Here is a 25,980-nt window from a genome sequence, read left to right on the forward strand (position 1 = left end):
GTACAGACAGCTTCTGACTTAGGTTGTTGTTCGTTTGTTTGCAACACTAAAAGCAAAAAATTCTATGCCAGTTACTCTAATAAAAGGATACCCTGTTAATTTTCACAGAAAATTCTTATATAATTATATAAATTTTTGATTAATACTATGCTCAAACATATAAATGATACATATGAAAATAAGTGACTTTGTACCTATAAGAATTCTGAAAGCATGAATATTTCTAATACTTTAAGTAAAACATTTTCTTTGGTACTTCTAATCATAGCTCAACTTACGAATTTTTTTGAGCTAAAAAGTGGTGTCAGGGGGCTGGAGAGATGACTCAGCGGTTAAGAGCACCGGCTGCTCTTCCAGAGGTCCTGAGTTCAATTCCCAGCAACCACATGGTGGCTCACAACCATCTGTAATGAGATCTGGTGCCCTCTTCTGGCCTGCAGGCATACATGCAGACAGAATATTGTATACATAATAAATAAATATTAAAAAAAATAAAGTGGTGTCAGCGTTCATGTTAACTTGACTGTGCATTCTGAAATGTTAGTTGCTCGACATGTTGCAGCTCTAAGAACTCATCTAAGTTCCTAGCTGGAATTGATTATAACAAGACACTATGCAGTTGCAAGAACACTGACTATGTTTAATGAAAAGTGAATGAATGTCAAAGAACACTCTGCTCCATGTAATGAGGCTTTATAGATTAAGTCTAATTATTATTGATACAATACAAAAATACTTCATGTATTGAATAGCAATTAACTTTACTCTCAGAACAAAAGTCTATTGAATTAAAAAAAATGAAAATGATTTTGTAATAAAGACCTGAAAACATGAACCAAAGATTAAAAATGAGAATTTCTAATAATTTTTGCTTTCCAAAATGTTTGTGACTAAAAATTTGAACTAGTGTATAAGGAATCTGTTTAAAACACTTAACTAGTATGTAAGGGGTTTATCTAAAACACCCAGGCTAACTACAATTAAAAAAAAAAAAAGTCTGGTAACAAACTGAGTTGAAATAAAAAAAAATTAACTTTAAAAATTAATTGAAAACCCTGTATTTCTATGCAGAAATTTAAAAACCTCACATTTTTGGTATTGTAAAGCTAACAGTGAAAAAGTCATATCGAAATTTGTGCCATTTACAAAGAAATTGTTAATTCTGGGGGGGAGGGGAGAGACACAAAAATCAAAACATTTCTGTGCCTCATAATTGGTCCAAGAAGGAAGAAGCTCAATCATTTGAACCTATTTGAAACATTTTCTTTGATGTTATCTCATTTTAAATTAGCCATAATCTTATAAGGCAACAACAATGTAACTCTTGTCCTTATATGACAGATGAAGAAACTGAAGGAAAACGGATATTATTCTATTGTTTGGAATGACAAGACTGTGCATGGGGACCAAGAATCTCCATTTCATCACTCCCTAAACTAGAAATGTTTTCAACAGTCAAGATACCAGGAATCTAATAAACATTTACAGATAAATGTATGGGTCAAAGGATGATCTCCAAGGAAATATCAGAGAAAGGAGACCTTCTTGTGAAGCTGTTTTTGGGAGGGAGTGTAAGGTAATATATATTTAATTCACAAGTAAAAAGGCAACTGTGGTGATATTAATTAAAAGCCCAATTCCTGCAAAGCACTAGAATTTCCACCTAATACAATTCTCTACTTCCCAAATTAAAAACACGTGTAAACAGACACAATGTGCTGTGATCAGATGACAAGACCCTGTCTCCAAGCCACGTGATGTTCATGGTTGTTCCAAACTCTTTGTAGGGTAAACTTCACATGAACAATGTAGATATTTTCATACATATATAAAGTACATAACTGTTGATACAATTAATAAGTCAGTAAGAGCTGATCCAAATATGAAAAGCATCTATCTCTTCCATCAAAGTCTTCTGCTGCTGGAACAGTGCGCGAGGGTCTTAGGAGTGATTCTCAGAATTGTGTGTGTAAGTGCAGGAGTGAGCTAACTGAAGGCGGATCGGATTAATACAGACAAATTGGTATAAGATGATACAACTTTAATGTAAATAGCACACTCATGCAACCGGAGTTCCAGAGATGCACTGAAACAGGAAACAGGAAACGGGAAGGGCCCCAGCGTCTGTGCCCCCCAATTTATAAACATTTGCCCGAGGCCATCCCGCCCCCAAAAGGCGGGCCCTCTCTACAGCTAACAAAGGTAACCATCTAGAATCAGTGAGATCTACTTCATTTAGGTTACAGTACTCCTTCCTGGCTCAAAGACTACTTTAAAGGGTAGATCCTATGGTCCACTCAGAGGCTTCATAGATGCCACCCAGTCAGTTTTGCACTGAAGCTGAAATTGCCCTCTGTGATAGTAACTAGTTCACTTTTGCTGAGACAGTGAAAAAAAAATCACGTTTTTCCACTTCAGGTTTTAATAATTACAATCTATCTTTGATGTGCAGTTAGCTTTCAAGACATAAATTTCTTGCATATTTCATAAAGAAGCTATATTTAGGTGAGCAATATAGGTTAAGCACGGGAGACCCATACAAGAGAATGTTTTGAACCAAGAAAAGTGCACTTTCCTCTGCATTAGAATGCAGTATCACAACCAAATGTATGGGACATGGAGAAAAGTATTTACCTTGATCACTTCAGGGTACTGCCTAAGCTTCTTTCCGCACGGAGCGTAATATGCCACTTCTCCTTGAAGGCGCCCACCAAAGTTTCTTACTCTTGTTTCTCTCTGCCAGCTACATATAACAGAAGTGAGCATTACAGGACACTTGATTTTATTAAGAAAACTTAAAAAGTTGGAAAAAGTACACATGCTCTTCAGAAAAGATTAAAAAATAAAAAATAAACATGTAATCATATAATCCAAATATACTTATTACTAAAATGATTTAGATTTTTAGCTAACTGATTCATCTAGAAAATTAAAGACTTGGGAACATTAAAGTATCAAGTTTTACACAAATCACCGCTAGAATTACATTGAGGGCTTACACGTTTGAGTAACTCATCAATGTACATGGTTATTTCTTGCAATAGCAGAAAGCCCCACATGAAGAGCACACAAATGCCTCTCTATGTCTGGGGCCCTGAAACCCAGTCTGAACTGGTACCTATAACTGGAATCAGTTAAACCAATCTCTCCTTGAGTACTCTGCCCTTAACCCACGACATCTTCCACTGTCCTTTGTTTCTGTCTTGGCAAAGCCTTCTGACAGTATTGTTCCAGCTCCTTGACATGTGACTGGATGTTGGTTCATTCCAGTAACATGAGCCCAAACACTGCAACACCTTCCTTTCCTTCATGTGAAATTAGGTGCACTTTCAGTTTTCTGCTGAATCAACATATTGCCCCTTGTTACGGCTTTTCTGTTCTAATCACTAATTTTGTAGAGAGGAGAGAACAGGAACACTGGCACACATGAAACACGCATGAACACAGAGGAGGGCCGTGTGTGGCATACCCGTATTCCAGAGGTACACGCAGCTCGCGTTCATCGGTCACTCTTCTTCTCTTGGATGGACCTTAAAGAGAAGCCAACCAGGACATGAAATATAAAAATGTACACATGAGAGTTTCCTGATAGTTCAGAAATTTTTCTTTGAAAATAATTACATGACAGATTATTAGTATATTTATGAAAACTGCATTATTTCTAATTTTTTAAACAAAGCATATTACATAAGACAGAAGCGTTTCACTCTTGTGACTTAATGACAGTAGGTTTTTCTCTTGAACAGAAGAGCGCATAGCTTTGCTCCTGTCATGAGTAGAACAAGAAGCAACAATCAGGAAGGAAAGAGCTAAAAGGGTTCAAAAACCAATTCATTCTCTGCTTTGAAAGTCTAGGCTTTTAGATAGATGCTACAAATTCTAACGTTTGGCTCAAATACTGAAAGAGAATTTAATTTCTGTGTGCATATGGATATCCATAGCCCAAAACAGTACTAGGCTTTTAATGAATCATAACTCCACAAAAGAGGACTGTACTCATATGTATATTTTTAAGACAACTACACATAAATATAAAATTAGTCGGACACCATGCTTATTTCTTGAAATAAAAATTTAGAAAGTGCCAATGAAAGTAAACTAATTAAAATAACAGCCAAATATTGTACTATATAAACCCGTATTTTCTTAGTTATTGAACGAGAACAATAGCTTTGGATTGTTAAATGGAGGATCTTTTAAAATGAAAGTGCCTAGACATTTATAAAAATACATAAAAATATAGCATGATATGGACTAATAATGCTACTCATTCAAAAAAAAAAAAAACAGAAACAAAACCAAAAAGGATTCAAAAGCAAGAGGGATCATCAATTAAAAACCACAGGGGAAATAATTAAAGTATCAGGCAATAGATTAAGTCTTTTTAAAATACATGTTTCTTACTTAGGCAATCTAAAACCTACACGCAATACTTGATTACGAGATCATCTCCTGAAAACTGTGTAACTAGCAATCCTTGCTGCAGTCTGACTTGACTTTACATGGATAAAAATAAACTGTAGGTACCAGAGTGTGGACTTGAAGTGAGTGTGGAAGAAGAAGTGCCAAGAAAAGCAGGAGACTGGGACTCAGAGCACAGGGCGGCAGGAGCGGAGCCCGGGGCGCCTCCTGTGTGGAGGCTGGGAGGTGTGCAGTGAGCTGTGAGATTGATGGGAGGGCTTTTGGCAGAGGAGCTTGTCTGGTTCAGGTTCGTGGCAGTTTTCTCTCCTTCAGTGTCACTATCTGATTCCTCCTGGTCTTTCTCATCGTCGTCTTCTGAGCCTTCTGTATCTGATTCTGAATTACTATCTGATTCTGGGAAGTAAAGAAGCACTTGGATATTATAACTAAGTCACAACCAATCACTTGCAGCTTGCACCTAAGGGGAGTAGTTCAGAACCGGTATTTGCAACTGAGAATTCGAGGAAGCAATTTCCCAAGACTAATGTTAAAATTAGCATCTTAAAAGCTATTTGAATCAAGTGTATGAAGAAGATGGTTCTGCAAACTTCTCTTAAAAGGATCAGTTTTACTTGCTATCTGAATCACCAAATAGTTCCCACTTGACACTATTCACATTGCAGTTCAGCTTAATGCTTTCAACATTAATTTCAACAGCAAATCTTAGGTAAAATAAGGAGATATTGTTGAGCAAACAAACTGACAGGTGCCAGTGTCTGCAGATTCCCCTGTGATAAACTAGGAACAAGCATCAGTCTGGCATTTGCGATTTGGCACAAAAGAACACAATTTTTAGGGAGGGGTTTTGGTTTGATGTTCTACTTCTATAGCTGTAGTTCAAGTTATATAAAGACACCACCGGGCTTCTCAAGATTCACAAACTATGCTCACAGAAAGAACTGGCTGGAGTGAAGTCCAATGTTAATTAATACATGTTAGTAATACTCCTCTAGACATATAACATCCAAGAATGGATTAAACTCCAGATAAACACAGAATGATACATAAAGATGCGCACACAGGACAGCATCCAGATGGCCATCCTAGCAATGTTCTTCTACCTGCACTGGAGTTCCATAAAACCTAGTTTTTGAAAGCTCAGACTACAGACAGTCAGCACTTTCAGGATTAATATTATTAGGACATTAAATCGTACAATGACTATTTTCCTATTCACACGGGTTACTGAAAAATTTCCGGCTGAGCAGTAACAAATCCACATAGAAACATATATACAAATATATTTATGTAATCTCCATTTAAATGTTCAGTTGGCTTGCATTTTATGTGTTTAAAAGAACTCTTAAAAGGAAGAAACAAAGAAAGAAAATATTACAGAGTAAATGCAGATTTATTTAATCAAGGCTTAATTTAATGACCCCATATTACCTAGTAAATTCTGGTATCAAAAATTACTTAATGTTTTGGTTCTTTTTGAATGACCATGGTAATATCCAGTAATGTCTTAATACTTTGCAGGAGAGAATAAAATACATTAAAGAATATTTGGACAGCAAAACTTGGCCTTGATATGGATAAAAGACAAGTCTTTAGTTGGGGAGAAGGGAAGGGTATAATGAGGGAAGAGAAAGGGACAGGGTCTATATTCAAACATACTGAATGAAATTCTCAAGGAACGAATGGTCCTCCCTCCCCAAGACAGGGTTCCTCTATATAGCAGTGGCTGTCTTTGAACTTGCTCTATAGACCAGGCTTGCCTCAAATGCAAAGAGCCACCTGCCTCTGCCCTGTTCCTCTGGCAGTGCTGAGATGAAAGTCATACACTACTATGCGTGGCTCAAGATTATTATTACTGTTGTTATTGTTGTTGTTGTTGTTATGGTTTTTAAAAGAGTTTCTCTGTGTTGAACTCTTAAGAGATCTGTCTGCTTCTATATTCCATGGTGTTAAAGGCATATGCCACCACCACCTGGCCAAAACTGATTTTTAAAGAGAAAAACAATTGTACGTGGATAAGTGGTTCTGAATAAAATGCAAATTTAGCAAACTGATAAAACTGTTTGATTCATGCATCATCATACCCACTTTAAAATTAGTCATTTCAATCCAGGTGAATGACAAGCCAAGATTTAACTTAGAATTCCAATATCAATCACTTTCATATTTTATCAACTATATGAAACAGTGAATGACAATGATTTCAGGGTTATAAATTAACATTTTTCAAATGTTTTGGCATATACTTAGAAATAAACTTTAAATTTTAAAACGGAAAATAACCTGATTGACTGTCATCAGACTCATCATCATCATCATCATCCTCTTCATCTTCTTCCTCATCATCTTCCTCCTCGTCTTCATTTGAATCTTCAGAGTCTTTACTACTGGGAATGTCGGAATCCGCACCTCTAAACTGTTCCACCAAAGACTTTGCGGGATGAGGGTGATGCTGTGTTTTCAATGGTGGGACATTATTGCTCACCACTTTCTCCTTCCCATGACTGTGCACGATGGGAGAGGCAGAGGGCAGGACAGGAGTCTGATTGCCGGGTCTTCTCCCACCTGTGCTCAGGTTGACAGGCGAGGAAAATGGGCTGCTACTGGCGACGTTTTCGTTAATCTTACTCTGCGTTTTAGTTTTGGTAGTAAGTGCTAAAGGAGCTTCTTGAATGACACTTTGAATGACCCCATTTGGTTGGTGACTACCTAAAAGTGCATTTGTCAGAAATGGATTAGGGTGGTTGTTTTCTACTGGTTGTTTTGGATGTGCTGGTGAACTAGAGGTTGCTTTTGTATTTGACAAGGCTGCAATAACCTTCTTCAGGCTCTTTGACGACTCCTGTTTCTTTACTTGTGATGGGAATGTCTGCTTATATTGTTCCTAATGAAACATAAGTTAAAAAAAAAAAAGACAAAAAAAAACCAATGAGATAGACTAGAAAACAAAGACTGCTTCTGTTTGTCAGTATCAGAATACGGGGTCATTGAGAAACTCAAAGAATGACATACAAGGGGCTGGGGAAGGAGTGTCAGCAAGGACAACTGGCTGCTGAATCTTGGCTAGACATGATATGGTCACACTTATTTGTTTAAACACTCAAAAGGCACTGTCCTTTCTCTTTATTGTGACTCCCATTTTCATAATAATCCAATCCTGAAGTCCTAAAAATACCCCAAACTCGTCTATTACCATGTGTTTAGGTTCATTCATTAAAAAATGCTAAATCTTGGGCCATGCTGTTATTTCCTCCTTCCCAACTGCCAACAAATGTTTTTATAAGAACACAAACTTCATGTTACATGAGTTTTCTTTTCTTTGATTCTGGGACCATTGTCAACCTTATGTATCCAGTAACATGCAAATCACTTCATAATTCGTCCAGAGCCTACCTTTCCAGCTGAAGCAGACTGCTAAGTGTGACAGTACCGTGTCACACTTTTCCTCCTTCCTCAGTTGGCTAAAATCACTTGTCTACATGAACTGTTTCTGACAGGTGAACCACTGCTCACACTTCTCTATCTAACTCAGCAGGTTTCCACGTGTGTTTCAGTCCTAGAACTCCTTCCTCCACCCTGGAGTCATCCACCCGGCTGAAAGTCAACAACATTCTAGCTGGGTTTTTTGTTTTTCCTTTTGTTTTTTTTTTTTTTTTTTTTTTTTTGAAAAAGAGTACCTACCATTCGAATAGCTAGGCTGGCAATGAACTCCTGATCTTTCTGCCTCTAATTCCATTAGATTACTACATGCAGAACAAACATGTGATTCTCTAATTTTGTTTGATTATACAGGTCTGTATGTATAATGCTTTAAGGAGCTAAGTTTCCACTTCCAAAAATTTCTGTAGCAGTAACTGTCACGTATGGTCTTCCTAACACATCACCTACCCTGTAGTTGAACTCACCGGAGACTAATACTAGATTACCAAGTGACTTCTTGAGGAAGAAAGTCTTCTGGTTGTTTACTTCTTGTCTTTTTAGATAGAATCTCATTCAATGGTCCAGATAACCCTGGGACTCATTGCTACCCAAAGGCCCTCCAGTTCACTATGATTCTCTTGTTTCAGTCTCAGCTGGCATTACAGGCACAAGTCATCATATCCAGAAAGAAAAGATTTTCAAAGAAAAATTTTAAGATATAGGGAGAACAATGGGGAGCTGGGTGCTAGGCTTAGCAGCTGTGTACTTACAGAAGGCCATGGGTTCAATACCCAGCATGAGAGGAAAACAAACTTTCAGACAAATAGAAGTAATCATATAATAAACCTTCTACTAAGTAATATATGTTTTCTTCTAATAATGGAGCGAATGGTTCCATTAAAGTAAAAGTTTTCACTGCACATTGGTATTAATTATCAGCAACTATTCCTGCCTTTAACTCTAAGAGTTTCATACCATACATTTTATACTCACACTTGCATTTTATTGCATTTTTATTTCATGGCAAGACAGGTAATCCTAAGTCTACACAAACTATCCATATTGATATTAGGGAAAGTGTCTAAATATAGTGTTTACAAGTGGAAAATCTATTGCTGTTTTACAGCATCAACTACCCATGCGCCAGTGGGTGGGGATCTCAATGTATTTTCACTTATCTCATTTTCTGCAAATGCAAGAATATACTCCAGATTTGACGTGACTGACATAGATCTATGAAATTCGACTCCTGGAATATATATATATATCATACCAACTAACTTAAATTATAAGTTCACGGTGTAAACACTGAAGGAATCAATGATAACATAAATCAGAAATTCATAAGCTAAGGACAAGACCAGTGGATTAATAGCAGGTAGTGTAAAGCAAAAGAGATTGTCTTAAAGACAAAATTCAATATGCCAGAGTACTCTACAGAAAATTATTTAAAGAGAAGTACTCATTAAATAGTTTATAATATTAAATAAGGCATATAGATAATATCATTTAGAATTGAATCTACTACAAATGTATATTCACAGGCCTGGAGACATAGTTAAGAGATGGCTCAGTGGTCCTCTTCCAGAAAACCCAGGTTTGGTTCCCAGCATCCACATGCAGCGTGCAATCATCTGTAACTCCAGTTCCAGATGACTGGATGCCGCTGTAAGCACCAGGCAGGTGTGAGTGCGCGCGCGCGCACGCACACACACACACCCAATGTCTGTTCACATAAAATACTGACAATTCTTACCATTTCAATAACTTACTCATAGAATGATCTCTAGATAGTAAGAACATTAAAACTTTTCATTAGAATGCACACATACTCTAAAGACATATAAAATTAAAAATGAAAAACCAACAAAACAATGGTTGTTTTGGGCTTTAGAGCAGACAGAAATATAGGCATAGGCTGCTACTGTGCTCAAAACAGATTTTTTTCATAAAAGACTTCTACACTTAAATTCTAAGAGTAAAGGTAAATTACATAAAAGTTAATTTCATCAACCGGTAAATAATAATATTAAAATAAATCATTATTTTAAAAAAGTAATTATAAAACTTATCTTATTCAACTATAATATACTCTTACTGCCAAAGCAGTAGAGGAGGGGTGGAAGGGGATGGTATACACAATAGTTTTGTCAGAAACATATGAAACTGGGGAGTCTATGACTGTAAAATCAGAAAACACATTTTTGGGGGATGCTGGGAACTGTACCAGATTTTACTCTAACTCTGGGCTACACAGAATAAAAGTTTTTTTTTCCTCTCCTGGAGTTTAGAATCAAACCCAGTGCTATGCTCTATATTTGAGAAGGCGGTACAAATTAAGCTATTTCTTAGCCCCATTTGTAACAAAACCTTAGCAGTAAGATTCCTGTGTACATAATATTTAAACTTACCCGTTTGGATCGCAACTCACTGGTCAAAGAACTAGATTCTTCAGAGGTATTTTTAGTCCCTGCTTTAAGTACATCAGGAGAAGGAACTATGAGTTTCCTGTAAGGTTCCTTTTTGGTTTGATTTACCAAAGACAAAGGTTTCACATTGGCCACCAATCCCGTAGACTGTATTACACTGGTGTGTTTGTTCACAGATTCCTCCTTTGCCTGAGAGCTTTGGAAAATAAATGGAAGCTGCTGTGACAAAACCTGAGGCTGCTTCTGCTGGGATTGGAATGATGAGTGAGTCTGGGATTCAGACACAAGAGGTAATGGCTGGTGTATTCTTTTTTCCTGGGCTTTTTCAGTTCCTTTCTGTCCATCTGCTTTTGGGTCTGAAATACCATGTAATAGCACCTGGAAACACAATGTGAAAGGCAGTTATCTTGGCATCCATTAAAAGCAGCAAGTGGGATAACTTGGAGAAAGAGTATTTTATAAGGCACTGTTGATCCCTTAGAGACACAGCACAGGGCTCACGGAAACAGATCCAGGCTCAGGAAACGGTACCTGGGTGTCGCTGTGGTGTTGTGCTTCAGTCTCGGAGTCCGAGTCCTCCTCTTCACTCTCCTCGATACTCTGACCTTCTTCTTCTTCCTCTTCCAGATCGTCGGAGTCGCTACTACTAATGCCTTCACTTGAGGTGTCTGACGATGTGCCCGAATCACTATCACTGTTGCTAGAACTTTCCATAGCTTTCTTCCTAGGTTTCTGGAGACAGAGGCATTATTTGGTAAACTATCCTTTGAAGGAATCCAGGATTCAGTAAAGTCATACTCTTTTAATTTTCAAGTGATATCTTCAACTTCAAAACACCATTTTAGGAAAGAGAAATAATTTATCATAAGTGTTATTATTAACTAATTTATGTAGCAGGAAGTTATCAATAAAAATTCTAAGATCTGACATGGTTATCACTTAATGCATTTCCCGTTAAACTGTTTAGAAAAAAAAATGATCTAAAATATTATTATGTGGTGGGGACAGCTTTTGTAATATTAAAAATTCCTATATTCTTCTATTTAAAATGATTACAAATAATTCTATTACGTTGCTTGATGTGTAAATTGTATTCCTTTGCATAGAGCATAAAATGACAGTTCCATGTAAAACAGTTAAAATACAAATATTGCACATATGTAGATTCAGCTACATCACAATGCTTCAAATAGTGCAAAATTAAAAATTGAATCAAAAATTCAAAAATAATTACACAGATTTAGAGTGTCTTTATCTAAACAGTTTTTATCATTTAAACATTTCCTTAAGATGCTCCAAACAGCCTCTGAGGAACCTAGGAGAACCGTGTGCCACAGTGAATTGTTGCCCAGGAAACTCTAGATTGAGTAATGGTGGAGAGAGGAGGGAACATATTGTAAATACAAAAAGCAGTTATATCCAGTATTGAATGATACATGGAAGGCACAGAAGACAGCAAGAGATTTATGGAGCTATGTCAAAAAAAAGTAATCCTGGCCGGACGTGGGGGAGCATGACTTTAATCACAACATATGGAAGACAGAGGCAGGTGGATCTATGAGTTTGAGGCTAGCCTGGTCTATAAAGCTAGTTTAAGGATAGCCAAAGATATACAGAGAAACCCTGTCTGGAAAAATAACAAACAAGCCCCCCCTCCAAAAAAAGGAGGGGGGAGAGAAAAGAAAAGAAAAAAATGTAATCCTTTATAAGAATATTTTACATAAACCCAAGCCGGGAGGTAGAGGCAGGCGTATCTCTATCAGTTTCAGACTGCCCTGGTCTACATAGTGAATCCTGGCCAGCCGGGGATACAGAGCGATACCTTGCTTTTAACAAAATTATAAATTAATCACTCAATCACACAGGAGAAAAAAAAACAATTTTAGAATATTTAAGACTTTTTGGAAAAATATTGAATAACATTAAAAGCTGACAGAAAGGGACAATAGTTCATAGTTTACAAGCAGTCTTATGTTTAAGAAACAGCCAGAACGCTTGGAAGCCTGTAGTGAAGGATACTTTTCAAGACATGAAGGTGTAGTGGCACACACAATTCAAAGAGGTTGTGAGAACAGAAGACCTGAAGAGGAACAACCAACCAAAATCCCAGAGATGATGGGAAAGGGCCTCTGAAGACCAACCCATACCTGAGAAGAAACTGGCAATTGATGGCCACTGGGAGAGAGAAAATTGCTTATCTTACAAATACAGGCAGTGAGGAGTTACTCATTCTCCAACAGATGGTTCTACATCCATGTACATACAGGCAACAATAAATCTACTCAGCGGGTAATGAGAGGGAGAGGGACGAAAGAGCACATACAAAGTAGAGTACACATCAGCAAGAACAAGAAGTTGGGAGGAAGGGGAATATAGGAGAAAGTGGAGGAGGACGGAATGAAGAGGTAGATTGTATATAAGCCCATTATAGGAATGTATGAATATGAGATAAACTATAAAACTCATTGTCAGTTTAATAGAATAGAATAGGCTGGAACAGACTGGACAGAATTGATCAAAGGGATTTTAGAGCCTGGTCCACAATTACAATGGAGTACCTGATTCAGAGAAGAGGATAATGTGGCCCCAAAGGTAAGGTCAGTTCCACTGGAGGAATGGATCCAACATACAATAAATATTGAATCTCATGATGATACTTAGATAGGAGAGGTGATTTCCAGAGGTTTGAAGAAAATTCAACGGTGGCAACCAAGCTCAACTGAAAAGGGATTTTAAACAGCGTATTCCTAGAAACAATGTTTTTTCTAAGAATAATCCATTCAGAACACCCCTCCCTTCAGGATTATGCAGAAGGTGGGGCAAAGACAGGCATTAGACTAATGAATGTAGGTCAACCAGGAATATTCAAGGTAATTCTTTGCCATTGGGAAACTCCACGAGGGTCTCCTTGCAAACCCCTTTGTTAAATCAAGTTCAGTCATTTCCCGCAATCATGGAGGAAACTCCTTCCAAGAGCAATTGAAGAAGCTAATGCCTATTTTAAGAGATCATACACTTTGAGTAATAAGAACAGTGACAGAAGGGAGAAAAAAAATTCAAAATGTTGAAAGAAGTGAAGAAAAGTTGCCTGAAAAATTACAAAGCGAAGCCTCTACTAATTATTTAGGTTATAAAATAGGTTTACAAAAAATTAGATCTCGGGCGGTGGTGGCGCACACCTTTAATCCCAGCACTCGGGAGGCAGAGGCAGGTGGATCTCTGTGAGTTCCAGACCAGCCTGGTCTACAAGAGCTAGTTCCAGGAGGCTCCAAAACCACAGAGAAACCCTGTCTCAAAAAAAAAAAAAAAAAAAAAAAAAAAAGGCCTGTACTAAAAAATTAGATCCCAAAAGGGGCAAATTAGGAAAGACTAACGACAGACTCTTGAGGATTTGCAAAGATTGCTGGGAGACATTTCACATATACTGTGCAATAAATATTGAGATAAAACATGAAGACCTGATTAATTTCAACTAAACATGAGATGGTGACAAGAACTTAAATAGTCCCAGGGAATTATCAGCTGAAGCGGAGAATTGGCTTTGATTGAAGAGAAATTAGAGAAGGCACATGTGGATCACGTGGATCGGAATCTTAACTGCATTCTGGTCATATTACCCTCCAAATATTCCCTTATAGGAATTTTAATGCAGAAGGAAGATATTATCTTAGAATGGATCTTTTTACCATATTAAAAACTTAGAAAAGGTTCTCTGAGATAATTCAAAAAGAAAAATTGAGACTTTGTCAATTAGCAGGAATAGACTCAGCAGAAATTATAGTACCTTTTAATAATGATGAAATTGACAAATTTGGAAAGAAAGCGAACCATGGCAAAGAGTCTTATATTGCTCTCTAGTTAAGCATTTTTAAGTACACAGGTCAGTACTATTACACACATTCACAGTGACACATAGTTATCAGAATACATCTTCAGAACACTTTTATCTTGAGACACAGAAATACTAAACACATTAAACACCAACTCCTGGGCTAGTGAGATGGTCAGGGCTGACCTGAGCCTGACAACACACATTGAGGAAAGCGGGAAATGACTCTCCAAGTTATGCTCTGACATCCACATGTGTGCTGTGAAATGGGAACTAGCAGCCATGTGCTTGCACATAAATCTCTCTTAGAAGAATTGTACCACCTCTCTAGCTAGAAAGAATAAGTAAACAAGAGTTCATATATTGAGACTCCACATTCAAATCTTTGGAGTACATACTGACAAATGGAATGACTAGATCATATTATAATTCTCTATTAATACTGAACTTAAAGGGTTCACTGCATACTTTGTCCAGGGAAACTCTCATTTCATATTCCTTAAAATTTTCTTCAAACCATAAATAAGTAAAAAAGCAAATAAATAATTTATTTTTAAAGATGACATTGGCTACATGTAATATGTATATAAAATTACAAGAGCAGAATACTTTCAACCTTCAGTAGTTTTACTTTCCAAACAGGCTACATGTCTATCTATATACTCTAGTCTGAACTATTATCTAAGCGATACATAAGGAAATGTACTTATCAGTGATTCTAATGAGGAGGCCTGAGACCACTACTCCACCTCTGAGGAAGGACATATAAATTATCTGGAAAAATTTATTTCAAACTATTCAGGAAAGCACTAATGAGGCAATTTTTACAAAGCTTTTAGCCTTGAAAAATAAAGAGTAAAAAATACAGGATTGTATGTTCATTTTATTTAAGCAATCTGTAACAATAACACATGTTGGCATATGTATGACTCAAAATGTTTAAGATGATATGAAATTATAATTTTACATTATGATTAAATTCTAATTTAAGATTAAAATTTTGCTTAAGAGCCAGAGTCTGTAGACTATTACTTTTATTGAGTTGTTGGCATGCACAAATGTGGTACTGTATCAGCCAGTACAGTTGACAAAAGAGGAATGTCTATAGCTAAGTTTTAATGTGGCTCCTGGGGAGAGGATGTAGTGAGGAGTGCTAATTCTGCTTGAGAATATCAGTGGAGGTTCCTCACTAAAAACATATGGAGGGCTGTTTGACGTTCACACCTTTATGTGCACTGCATTGAACCTGTCGAACTCTTTTGGTTGTACATTTCACTAGATATTTATCACTACATCCATGAGGTAGGATGACAAAGTTTGAAAGAACAGACACATGGTTTTTAGAAATACAATACAGACACGTATCCAATGACAATGCATGAGGGTAGCTTCATAAAGAGCAGGTGGTGTGTCACACACAGGGGAGCTAGCAGAAGCTTACACTGATGGAACTCCCTTGGAAACACATCCTAAAGGAGACCAGAGAGCAGCTGGAGAGCAGAAGGGGGAAAGCAGACCTAACACTGATCGCTGGGAGGAAAGAGCTAAGGATCTTTCATCACTCATGCTCAGTGGTGTTTGAAGCAGAAAGAAAATGTGTGGGGGCCTTGTACTGGACTGTTGAGACATTCAATAAGCTTCTTAGAGACACCAGGTAACTTCCCCAGCCTGTCTCTTCTATGGGTGTACTATATTTTGGGAAATATCTATTTTCTGCTGAGAAAAACAGAGATCAAGAAAAAATAGATAAAATGCATCTGAAGGTGTCTTGGATAAAGGAAACCTGGACTTAATGATGGTCACATTTTATGAAGTTGGGTTGTCAGGGTTTCTATTGTATCACATGAAAAAGAGAAGCCAAAAAGCTTGAAAAGACTAGAATCTGGGGTCAATTTGCCATATAGTGTATACCCCTACATCTAGAACCAGTTCTTAAAAGATTTAGTCAGAAGGCAGAGCCTATATTAGCAGTCTGAAGAAGAAAGGGTAACAGAGAATTATCAAGTAGCTAGGATTGCTGATATACACCAGCAACTTCAACCTGAAGGCAATGAGGCAGGAGGAGCTTATGTTTCACACCAGCCTGGCCTAAAATGTGGACCTTGTCTCAAAACAAAACCACATTTTAAGAACTATTAGCTAGTAGAAAATACCTGCTAAAAATAATGAACAGCCCTCTCTAAATAATAAAGAAATCACAGATATAGCCATTCTTTCTGGAGGATGAAGGAAGAGGGCTTCTTTCTCATGATTCCCATTCATCTAAGGCCAAGCTAGAGATTTTATTGAAGAGAAGTGACTCTTGCCCACTGTATGGCAGAACTGTGGAATAAGGTACCATACAGTCCAAGGTCCTAGCACACGGGAAACACTGCCAGTTGGGGTACCAGGAAAATTATCTAGCAAGGTACCCATTAATATTCAGCAACTTGCTAAGATATATGATCACACTGTGAACTCCGAGTTTGCATTTGTACAACCATGGTCAGGAGGTAGAGCCAGCAGCTAATTGATAGAAAGTTCATAGGGAATCAGAAGGAGTCCAGAAAACAGAGAGATGGACAGGAAGCAGGAGAGAGAGACTTTGAGTGTAGTGTGGTCCTTTTTGGTTTGGACTCAAAGAGAGACACTCTCTTTCTGAGACTCTGGCAATGAGAAAAGGTGAGTTAGTTGCTTTTAAACTTCTATGAGCTAGGTTTCCATCTTCCAGCCTCTGACTCCCATGCCTTTAATGATAAAGATTTAGTGAAAAACTACATTTGGTGCTTTGGTAGTGGGGCAAGAGGTAGACCAGGCAAAATGTGAAGGTCCTAAAGTACACTGCCTGAGAAGTGGGCAAGGACTGCAGAGCAGCAGGTACTGGCTGTGCCAGCTGAAGAAAAACAATAAAACCGTTGTGATGGAGGCTGGAGAGATGGCTCAGTGGTTAAGAGCATTGCCTGCTCTTCCGAAGGTCCTGAGTTCAATTCCCGGCAACCACATGGTGGCTCACAACCATCTGTAATGAGGTCTGGTGCCCTCTTCTGGCTTGCAGACATACACACAGACAGAATATTAAACAAATAAATATTTAAAAAAAAAAAAAAACCGTTGTGATGCCAATGCAGTTAACTAGAGAATGTGCAGCATTTGAGTCCTGTATACCACTGCTTATATCTGGACTAGTACCAGCCAAGCAGTTATCAGCTGACAGGGAAGTATCACACAAGTCTGCAGAGACTAAAACAAACACTAAAACCCCCATAGTCAAGAGCAACGGGGACTTGAACCTGAGGAACTGAACCTAATTCCCAGTACCTACAAGGCAACTCACAACTGTCTGTAACTCCAGCCCTGGAGGATCCTACTCCCTCTTCTGGCCTCCATAGGCACAGCATACACATGGTGCATAAACATAAACGGAGGGGAAAACACCTACACACAGAGAATTCAATGAGACAGAAACAGATAAAGAGAAAGAAATACTAAATCAGCAGCAAAAATTCCTACTCTTAAAGAACACTGTCTACAGTCTCTTGGGTTTTATAGCTCTAGTTTTGACAGGGTCTCTCTTCTAACAGCCTGAAAATCTGCTATGGAGATCAGGCTGGCCTAGAACTCAGTCCACCTTGGCTAGGATTCAAGGTGTGGGCCACCACGCCTAGCCTAGGATCCTATCTTATGAAAGCCTATCTCACGCCAAAAGACAAAAAAACAAAGAATGTATTTAGTCTTCAGAGACAATAAATTGATAACTAACACACAGAGATGGAATTGGCTCAATGTGGTCAACTGTTTGATTGCAAAATAAGTGCGCAGGAGTAATTGGACTATTGTGATTATCTAAATTATCCCCATAATAATACATTTCTCAGTTTTGCTCCCCTAAACTAGACTCTGAAGTTAACATTTTTGGTTTCAAATTCTGACTCAGCCACTTACTAGGCAATTATTTTGATGTTATTTTCCAATTTGTACTAACTACCACCAAACACAGGGCAAAGGGAAATTTGAAATCGAAATGTAAAGCAATTAGAATAGAGCTAGCATCTAATATGTATGTTTCCATCAGTGGTACAGTGCAGGCTTAGTTTGTAGAATTCCCTGGGTTCAATTCCCACCACTGAAGAACTAAAAGAAACAAAAGCTCAACTCATAATTATCACTACCAAGTATATTATTTGTACAGGTACTGTGAGTTTTAACTGTCCAAGATATCTAATCTAATAACAGCATTATGCTATAAAAATAAAGATCTGCAAAAAAGGAGTTGGAAATAAGAAATTAATCCACACGTTTTGGTGACATGACTTTTAAAATATTTCCTTTATATATTGATTTATGATGTACTTATTTTTAAAGAAACAGCTTACCTTATCTTTGATTTTGTCAGCTCTGGCATCCAAAGGCTGACTTTTGCTTTGTTCCTGATGACATTTAAGGTTTCCTCCACCTGAGCTTGTGCTTTGATTCTGTCCCATGGAACTTGAAGCGGGAGTGGATAGTACAGACGTACTGACACCAAGGACAGAGGATGATGCACTGTTGCCATTAACTGACCCATTTATACCTTGGAAAGAAGCATATTTATATAATGGAACATTATTTGACCAGAACAAGGAATGAAGAGCTTGTGCATGTGTAATGTAAATGAAGACCACAAACAAGGCACATAAAAAAGAAAGGTGCTAAAAGTAAAAGACACATGACTCTACATAAAAGATTCATAATACATACTGTAGAGACAAGGTAAAACAACAGTTGTGATGGGTCAGAGAGGAGTGATTACTTAAAGGGCATAGTATTATTAAAGATTAAAAATTTTAGAGTATCATAGTGGGTGACTATCATGCAACATTATGAGCATATTAAATTCAACTGAATTATTTACTAGCTTTAAACTGTGTGACTATCACTCAAACAAACATGTTTAGAAAATAAGTTACATATAAGTATTGTTCTTTCAGAAACACTCAAAAGAGCAATGGGCAGGGCTAGAGAGATGTCTCAACGTTTAAAAACACAGGCAGCACTTCCAGAGGAGCTGGGTTAAATTCCAAGACCCACACCGCAGCTCACAACTGTAACTCCAGTCCCTGAATACTAAACACTCTCATACAGACACACATGCAGGTAAAACACCAATGCACATTTAAGAAAGAAAAGCAGTGGACTACCTAAAACATTGTAACTTCTAAACACTATCATAATAACACTTAGAAACTATATAAACGCATTTAAAAGAGTAACACAGACGTAGGGTACTAGCTTGGACTATATCTGAGTTAAGAAAAAGCTGCATTCTATCAAGTTCAGTGTAAGGAGATAAGGACATACAGGGGGAAGGAGTAGAGTTGGGTTTAGATCCTGGCTAAATCACATCGTGTATAAGCAATACTTCCTAGCACAACTATTAACCTTGGCTGCAACTCAGGAGATGTGTACTCTGAAAACCTAATTCTAAGGGATGATGATATAGGAACATCTAGCACAAGGCTGTAACAATGTTTTTAGAAGCAAACTCTGCAGCAAAGAGGCACCAGGCAGAGGTTTCTGGTCCCTTACTCGTGCTGAAATGAGTACCTTTCTCAGGACCATTTCGATTACTCTTTCCAGAAGTCCTGGAATGGAATGAAGAGTCGTGATTCTGGGCTGGAGGAGCAAACAATGGTGGAATTCCCAGTAATGGCGGAAAGAAGGGTGCTCCTGCACGAGTGTGAATGTCTGTGGCTCGCCACCATTCTGCACCTCAAAAACAAAAGGAAACTGAATTAACTTTCAAAACCATGCATGGACCATTTTCTACATTTTATTGAGAAACAACGTTCCTGGGATAGAACTACTCAAGGCACATAGTTTTGATCATTTTTTTCACTGTAAACAGGTAATTTGAACTTATATAATCCTCTCTTATTATTAGGTCATTATTCAAGAATATTCAATTAACAGTTTTTTAGATTCAAGCTAAAAAAGAATACATTGTTCATAATTTAAAAACTGCTAAAACTTACAATTTAAAAAGAACCATTTGGCTTGATAATCTATACCATCTACTTACTAAGCCAAAAAGAAAAAGAATGAAGTCAATATTAATCTATTTCAAGACTTTAAATTTGAAGCTCACGCCTGCAGCCTCTTAAGATTTTTCACCAATTATATACAATATAAATCTGGCTTGGACAAATCTGGTGGGTCAGATGAAAATCTCAAATGCATTCATGGATTAAGTAAATCTGTAGACAACCCCCCCCCCAAAAGAAAACTTATTAGCGTTTTTGGTTTTATAATAACAAATAATCAGTTCTCAAAATTTACAAAACAATTTTTCATTAAAAAATGTTATGCATAAGCAAAGTAGTGGTGGTGCATATCTTTAACCCCAGCACTCAGGAGGCAGAAGCAGGTAGATCTCTGAGTTTGAGACCAGCCTGATCTACAAAGTGAGTTCCAGGACAGCCAAGACTACACAAAGAAACATTTTCTCAAAAACAAACAAACAAAGGCTTATAAAACTTCTACCTTTATAATTTATAAGGAAATGAGTTTTCCTTTATACTGTTCATAAATTATAGATGACAGTCATTTTTAAAATTCATATCAAACAACTAAATTTGAGAAAATCATGGAATGCTATTCAGATATTCAAACAGAAGTTCTTCATTAAATCTCTTGGGGGGAAAACCAATTTTTATGAAATATGTTTTATTCAAGGAAGAGTAAAGATTAAAAAGAGCTTTGGAAATTATCCTAAGAACGGTCTTCGATTGCCCCCGTCACATCCTAGAAACAATCTCCAACTGGATAATCCACTAAACTTCACAGTCTCCTAAACAATGGAATTATTTCTTTGATTGAAATGAACACAGTGTGTGTGTGTGTGTGTGTATGTGTGTGTGTGTGTGTGTGTGTGTGTGTGTGTATGTGTGTGTATGTGTGTGATGAACGGCTCAGGTAAAACACTGCAAAGGCCATTGCTGAAACTGGAAAATGGAGTAGCTAGCAAATGGTACCCTGAATCCTGGTACGCTGAACCAGATAAATTCCAGTTAATCAATCAGGTACTCAACCACTGCCTAAACCACATTTAGATGGATAAAAGGAGGAATATATTTTTGGGGAGAGGGCAATCTTATTGGCAGGGGCCCATTCCTACTGGCAGGTTTATAACTTAGTTTCCACTTACTTGACAAAAACAGAATGCAATTTCACAGCAATAATTGTTTCATTTAACTTCAGACCAAAGTCTAAAAGTTGGATATAAAGATTCGTAAATAACTAAGAAGTCAATAAAGTAGTCAAAGTAGAAGGTTTTTAAATGTGATAGATATAATCAAACAACATTAAAACATACCTCAAAATGTTAATAGAAATCAGGGATACAGTAGGTATTAGAGAAAAATAATAGGAAAAATGTATGCATCCCAGAGACAAACATACAAGATCAATTAGATATAATAAAGAAAATGGCCTTTTCTGAAGATAAATCTCTGATATTATTTAACAAGAAATTATTTTCTAATGGAAAGTTTATGTAGCTTTCAAATTGAGGAAACTATACAAATTTAGTCACTAGCTAACTCACTTATCAAACGGAAGGTAGAAAACAAAAATAACATAAGTAGAAGGCACAGGATGAAAGTCTAGGCGACACTACAGTGGCCACAGCGGTTATTTCCAGGTGTGATGCTAATATTTTAGAGTATACACTGAATCGCGATGTGATCCTGCAGTATAATTCTCTGTAGGTTTCTTGTTATTTGTTTTTTGGCACCAGGATTTACTGTTTAGCTCAGGCTGGCATAAAACTTGTGATCTTCCTGCCTTTCAAGATCTATAATTATAGTTGCATGTGTGCATGCCTGGCTGTGATGTAAAATTTAAAAATCACTCATATATAAAAAGCATCCTAAAAGGGGCTGGAGAGATGGCTCAGTGGTTAAGAGCATTGCCTGCTCTTCCAAAGGTCCTGAGTTCAATTCCCAGCAACCACATGGTGGTTAACAACCTGTAAAGAGATCTGGTGCCCTCTTCTGGCCTGCAGACGTACACACAGACAAAATATTGTATACATAATAAATAAATAAATATAAAAAAAAAGCAAACCAACAAATAGATTTAAAAAAAAAAAAAAAAGCATCCTAAAACTTCATAGAATTATAGCATTAAAATGTAAACACAAAGAATTCTAAATACTTTTAAATGAATTTCAAAAGCACTACTTTAGTATAAAATGAAATTTTGATTAATATTCATACGTTTACACTTGCTGTTTGAAATAAAAAGTGGTACATGTAAATAATCTCTAAATAAATTATACTTTACTTAACATTGCTAACTTCTCCTTGTGATTTCTTTGTGTCTATGGGAAACATCTTTCCTAACGTGGCCATTTAGTCACCCTTCTGAGCTATAGAGAATTTATATATTTAACTTATTGCACCAAAGTGTAATTTAAACAAAATGGTTTCTCTATCATCAGCTGTAATCTCTATCCATTTGGCAAAGAAATACATACACATATGCACGTTTTATCGTTAGTGCTTCTGCCCTACACGTATCTGTCTCTAGGAAGCCACCGATTATCCCTGGTGTGTCCCGGCATAAGCAGTCTCATGCAGAGAACAACGCCGGTGAAATGGGGGAATGCCTTTTGAGGGTTCAAGAATCACACTGCTTGTTTAGGTTCTTTAATATTTTTTATTTATTTGTTGCGTGTGTTTGCATGTTTATATACCTGTATGTGTAGGAATGTCACAGTAGAGGTCAGAGGGGAACTAGAGGGAATAGGTTCCCTCCTTGGATCATGTGGATCCCATATATTAAACTCAGGTCCTCAGGGTTGGCAGCAAGCACCTTTTACCACCGAACTGTCTCATTGGTCTTGGGCTAGTTTTATATACTAAAGATAACATCATTATTAAAGTACAAATAAGTTTTTGTTTGACTGTTTGTTTCTTTTTCCTGCTTTTTTTTGGGGGGGGGGAGGTATCAAGACAGGGTTTCTCTATAGCTTTGGAACCTGTCCTGAAATTAGCTATTGTAGACCAGGCTGGTCTCGAACTCACAGAGATCCCCCTGCCTCTGCCTCCCAAGTGCTGGGATTAAAGGAGTGTGCCATGAACGCCCAGCAAAACAAATGAGTTATTTTTTAATATTCATTGACCATCTAAAATAAATTACCACAAAAATGAATGTACTGAAGATATAAATCAGTAACTACTTACATTGCCATTAACTATTTAGATTTTGAATCGGAAAATTTTTATTTCAGGAGACAGCTATTGATGTCTGGTACTAAACAACCATGTTAAAAGCAGAACGAAGCAGGCAGGATATTGCTCAAAAGGCAGAGGTAGGTAGATCTCAGCATGCTTGAGATCTTCATCTACACAGAGAAGTTTCAGGCAAGCTAGGGCTACGTGGTGATGCATGCCTAAAACATACTTTAAAAAAAAAGATTTAGAAATATACACATGTCTAAAGTCCCTGTTAATATAGTAAAACAAATATTCAAACTTGGTCAACACTGACTATTCACAAAGTTTTCCCACCGTCCCCTCTCCAAGACAATCAAATTAAGGAAAGAACGTGAGTCAACAAATAGTACTTGAGAGATACCCGAAATCTTTTCTGTTCTCTGGGTTTCAAAAGATACTTGGTTGTTTTTAAAGAACCAATAGATACTTTGTCTGCCATTAAAGCAGACAGGAAAAAAAATGGCAATAGCTCTTCTGGACTAACTCCACATGTCCTTTGGACAGCAAACTAGACATGCTTGTCTACTGGAATCTTCAAACAGCCCTAGAAAGTAGGAATGTTACAGTTTTCAGTTAACAGGTTTGAAAATCCAGGGATGAGAAGGAGGACAGGGATTTGTCCAAGGGGAGATTTATATTCAGATCGATTTCCAGCTAGAACTCAGCTCTGCTGTTAAACCAAGCTTCCTTACTAAAACTAAACCATGCTATGTAGTGATTAATGTGAAGTTTGGACTTTCGCGAATTGAGCTACTGTGTGACCACAGTCAACAGAATTCCATGTTACATTGGCCCTTACAAGGCACATAAGACAACTGCCTACCTGATGGGGAAACATGTATTCCAAACATGCTTTGGAAAGTTTTCAAAAAGGAAAAAGTATAGATATTTAAGAGTCTGCCTCAACTTCCCAACCAAGTAGAGAAAAATAAAAAGGTAAAATAGTTGTCAGAAAAGTGAGACTCTACCTTCAGGATCCAGGATAATTTTTCCCAGTGCTGGGTGTCTCACCCAGGGTCTCATATATGGAAGACAAGTGCTCTGTCACAGCACACATTTCAAGTCAGGTTAAATACTTGATTTAAATATTGTCGGTAAAGCACTTGCCACAAGAGCATGAAGAACAGACAGCAATTCTATGTAGCAAGTGTAAAAAGCCAAGCACACATCTGGAAACAGAAACCTGGAGCTGGCTGGTTTGCCAGCCTAGCAAATCCGAGAGCTCAAGTGTAATGAAATAGCCCGGTCTCAAAAGTTAAGGAGCAGAGTGATTGAGGAGGACACCTGACTTCAACCTCTGGAATTCCACAAATACATTCCCGCATGTGCACTCAGCATAGACGTTAACATGTACACACACACACAGCCCTTCCCCCCAAAAAAACCAAATCTGTAAAGAATTAGAACTGTTCACTCACATTTTTATACATACAATACTTTGGTAAAATACACCAGAAACACTTGACTTAAATATTCTGTGTTTGTTATGTAGGCAAACACCTAAATACCAAATTAACTGCGGCATCCCAACACACATAGTGACTGTATTTTGCTATATAGAATAAAACTGAGCCAACTCTTGCCCATGAATCTAACACACTATGCTTTGCTGTTCAGTTTAATAACAAATGCCTGTCTGAGCATTTGCAGGCCTTGCTCCTTTCCTTTGACACGATAGCAGATGTTTACCTGGAAAAGATGTTAGTTGGGGATGTGCGGCTAAGGCTGTGGGTGTACCAAGTGTCCCCAAACCACCAAATTCTGAATGCCCTGAGCTGGCTGAATGTAGACCAAAGACTGGGTGGCTGACCATTGGGAAGGCACTCGACACTGTGGACAGGTTAAACGGCTGATCCCCAGCTGGTCTGAATAAATGTCCTGGGAGGGGAAAAAAACACACTTAAAGTTGTTTAGATAAAACAGATGAGATTTAGCTGATTTCAGCACTCATGATGCTTACAACATAATTTATCTATTAAATTTAATTTTCTAATTTCTTTAATAACACAAAAGCATTGTGAAATTAATTGTGAATTTCAGGCTAGGTCTCGCATCTGACCTGAGGAAATGAAACTGACCTTTTGTCAAAACACGTGCATTGGGTTAATATCACATTCTTTCATCCTTTAGAAAAATAAAAACATCCCATGATTCTAACCCTGAAAACCAATGAAGCAAATCCCAACTCTATTCAACATTCAAATGATCATACTCAATGCAAAGAGACATGGTTTTCATGTGCACAGTCAAAGCTCCGTTCCCTGTCTAACATTTTGTTGAGAAAAGCATCCTGATTCCCAAAAGGCAGCCTATGCCACTGAAGTCAAATACTGCCAAAGACAGCACAATTAATACACTTACTATGGCATTTCTAGATGGATTCTCAAATACATCTGTAGTCAGCTGCAGAACAAGAAGAAAAATCTTTCTGTACTTACAACAAATAATTAGGACAACTTGGCTGCCTACTATGAAAAGAGAATATTATTCTAGTCTGAAATATTAAGAAAATAGCTCAGTATTCTAGTCTGTATAAAGAATTTACTTTTAATGGCAGGGCAGGCTTTTAATGCCAGTACTCAGGAGGCAGAGGTAGGAAGATCTCCATGAGTGAGGTCTGTGAGGGAGTTCCAGGTCAGCCAGGAAG

At 37.4% G+C, this 25,980-nt stretch overlaps 1 protein-coding gene across 10 annotated transcripts in view; it reads right to left on the reverse strand.

Annotated features, from left to right (window-relative positions):
* Window positions 1-25,980, reverse strand: part of Baz2b (bromodomain adjacent to zinc finger domain 2B) — a 210,405-nt gene that overhangs the window by 59,418 nt on the left and 125,007 nt on the right. For 6 of the 10 annotated variants that reach the window (XM_026789346.1, XM_026789337.1, XM_026789349.1 and 3 more), the window contains 9 exons: window positions 25,023-25,211; window positions 19,660-19,824; window positions 18,450-18,646; window positions 10,800-11,000; window positions 10,251-10,646; window positions 6,703-7,303; window positions 4,528-4,815; window positions 3,470-3,530; window positions 2,635-2,743 (listed from right to left, as the gene is read on the reverse strand). In XM_026789346.1, the coding sequence (XP_026645147.1) occupies window positions 2,635-2,743; window positions 3,470-3,530; window positions 4,528-4,815; window positions 6,703-7,303; window positions 10,251-10,646; window positions 10,800-11,000; window positions 18,450-18,646; window positions 19,660-19,824; window positions 25,023-25,211 (2,207 nt within the window). The remainder of the gene's footprint in view (window positions 1-2,634; window positions 2,744-3,469; window positions 3,531-4,527; window positions 4,816-6,702; window positions 7,304-10,250; window positions 10,647-10,799; window positions 11,001-18,449; window positions 18,647-19,659; window positions 19,825-25,022; window positions 25,212-25,980) is intronic. The other 4 variants (XM_026789343.1, XM_026789344.1, XM_026789353.1 and 1 more) reach the window with 3 other exon arrangements.

Source organism: Microtus ochrogaster, chromosome 4, assembly GCF_000317375.1.
Source record: "Microtus ochrogaster isolate Prairie Vole_2 chromosome 4, MicOch1.0, whole genome shotgun sequence".
Classification (NCBI taxonomy): Eukaryota; Metazoa; Chordata; class Mammalia; order Rodentia; family Cricetidae; genus Microtus; species Microtus ochrogaster.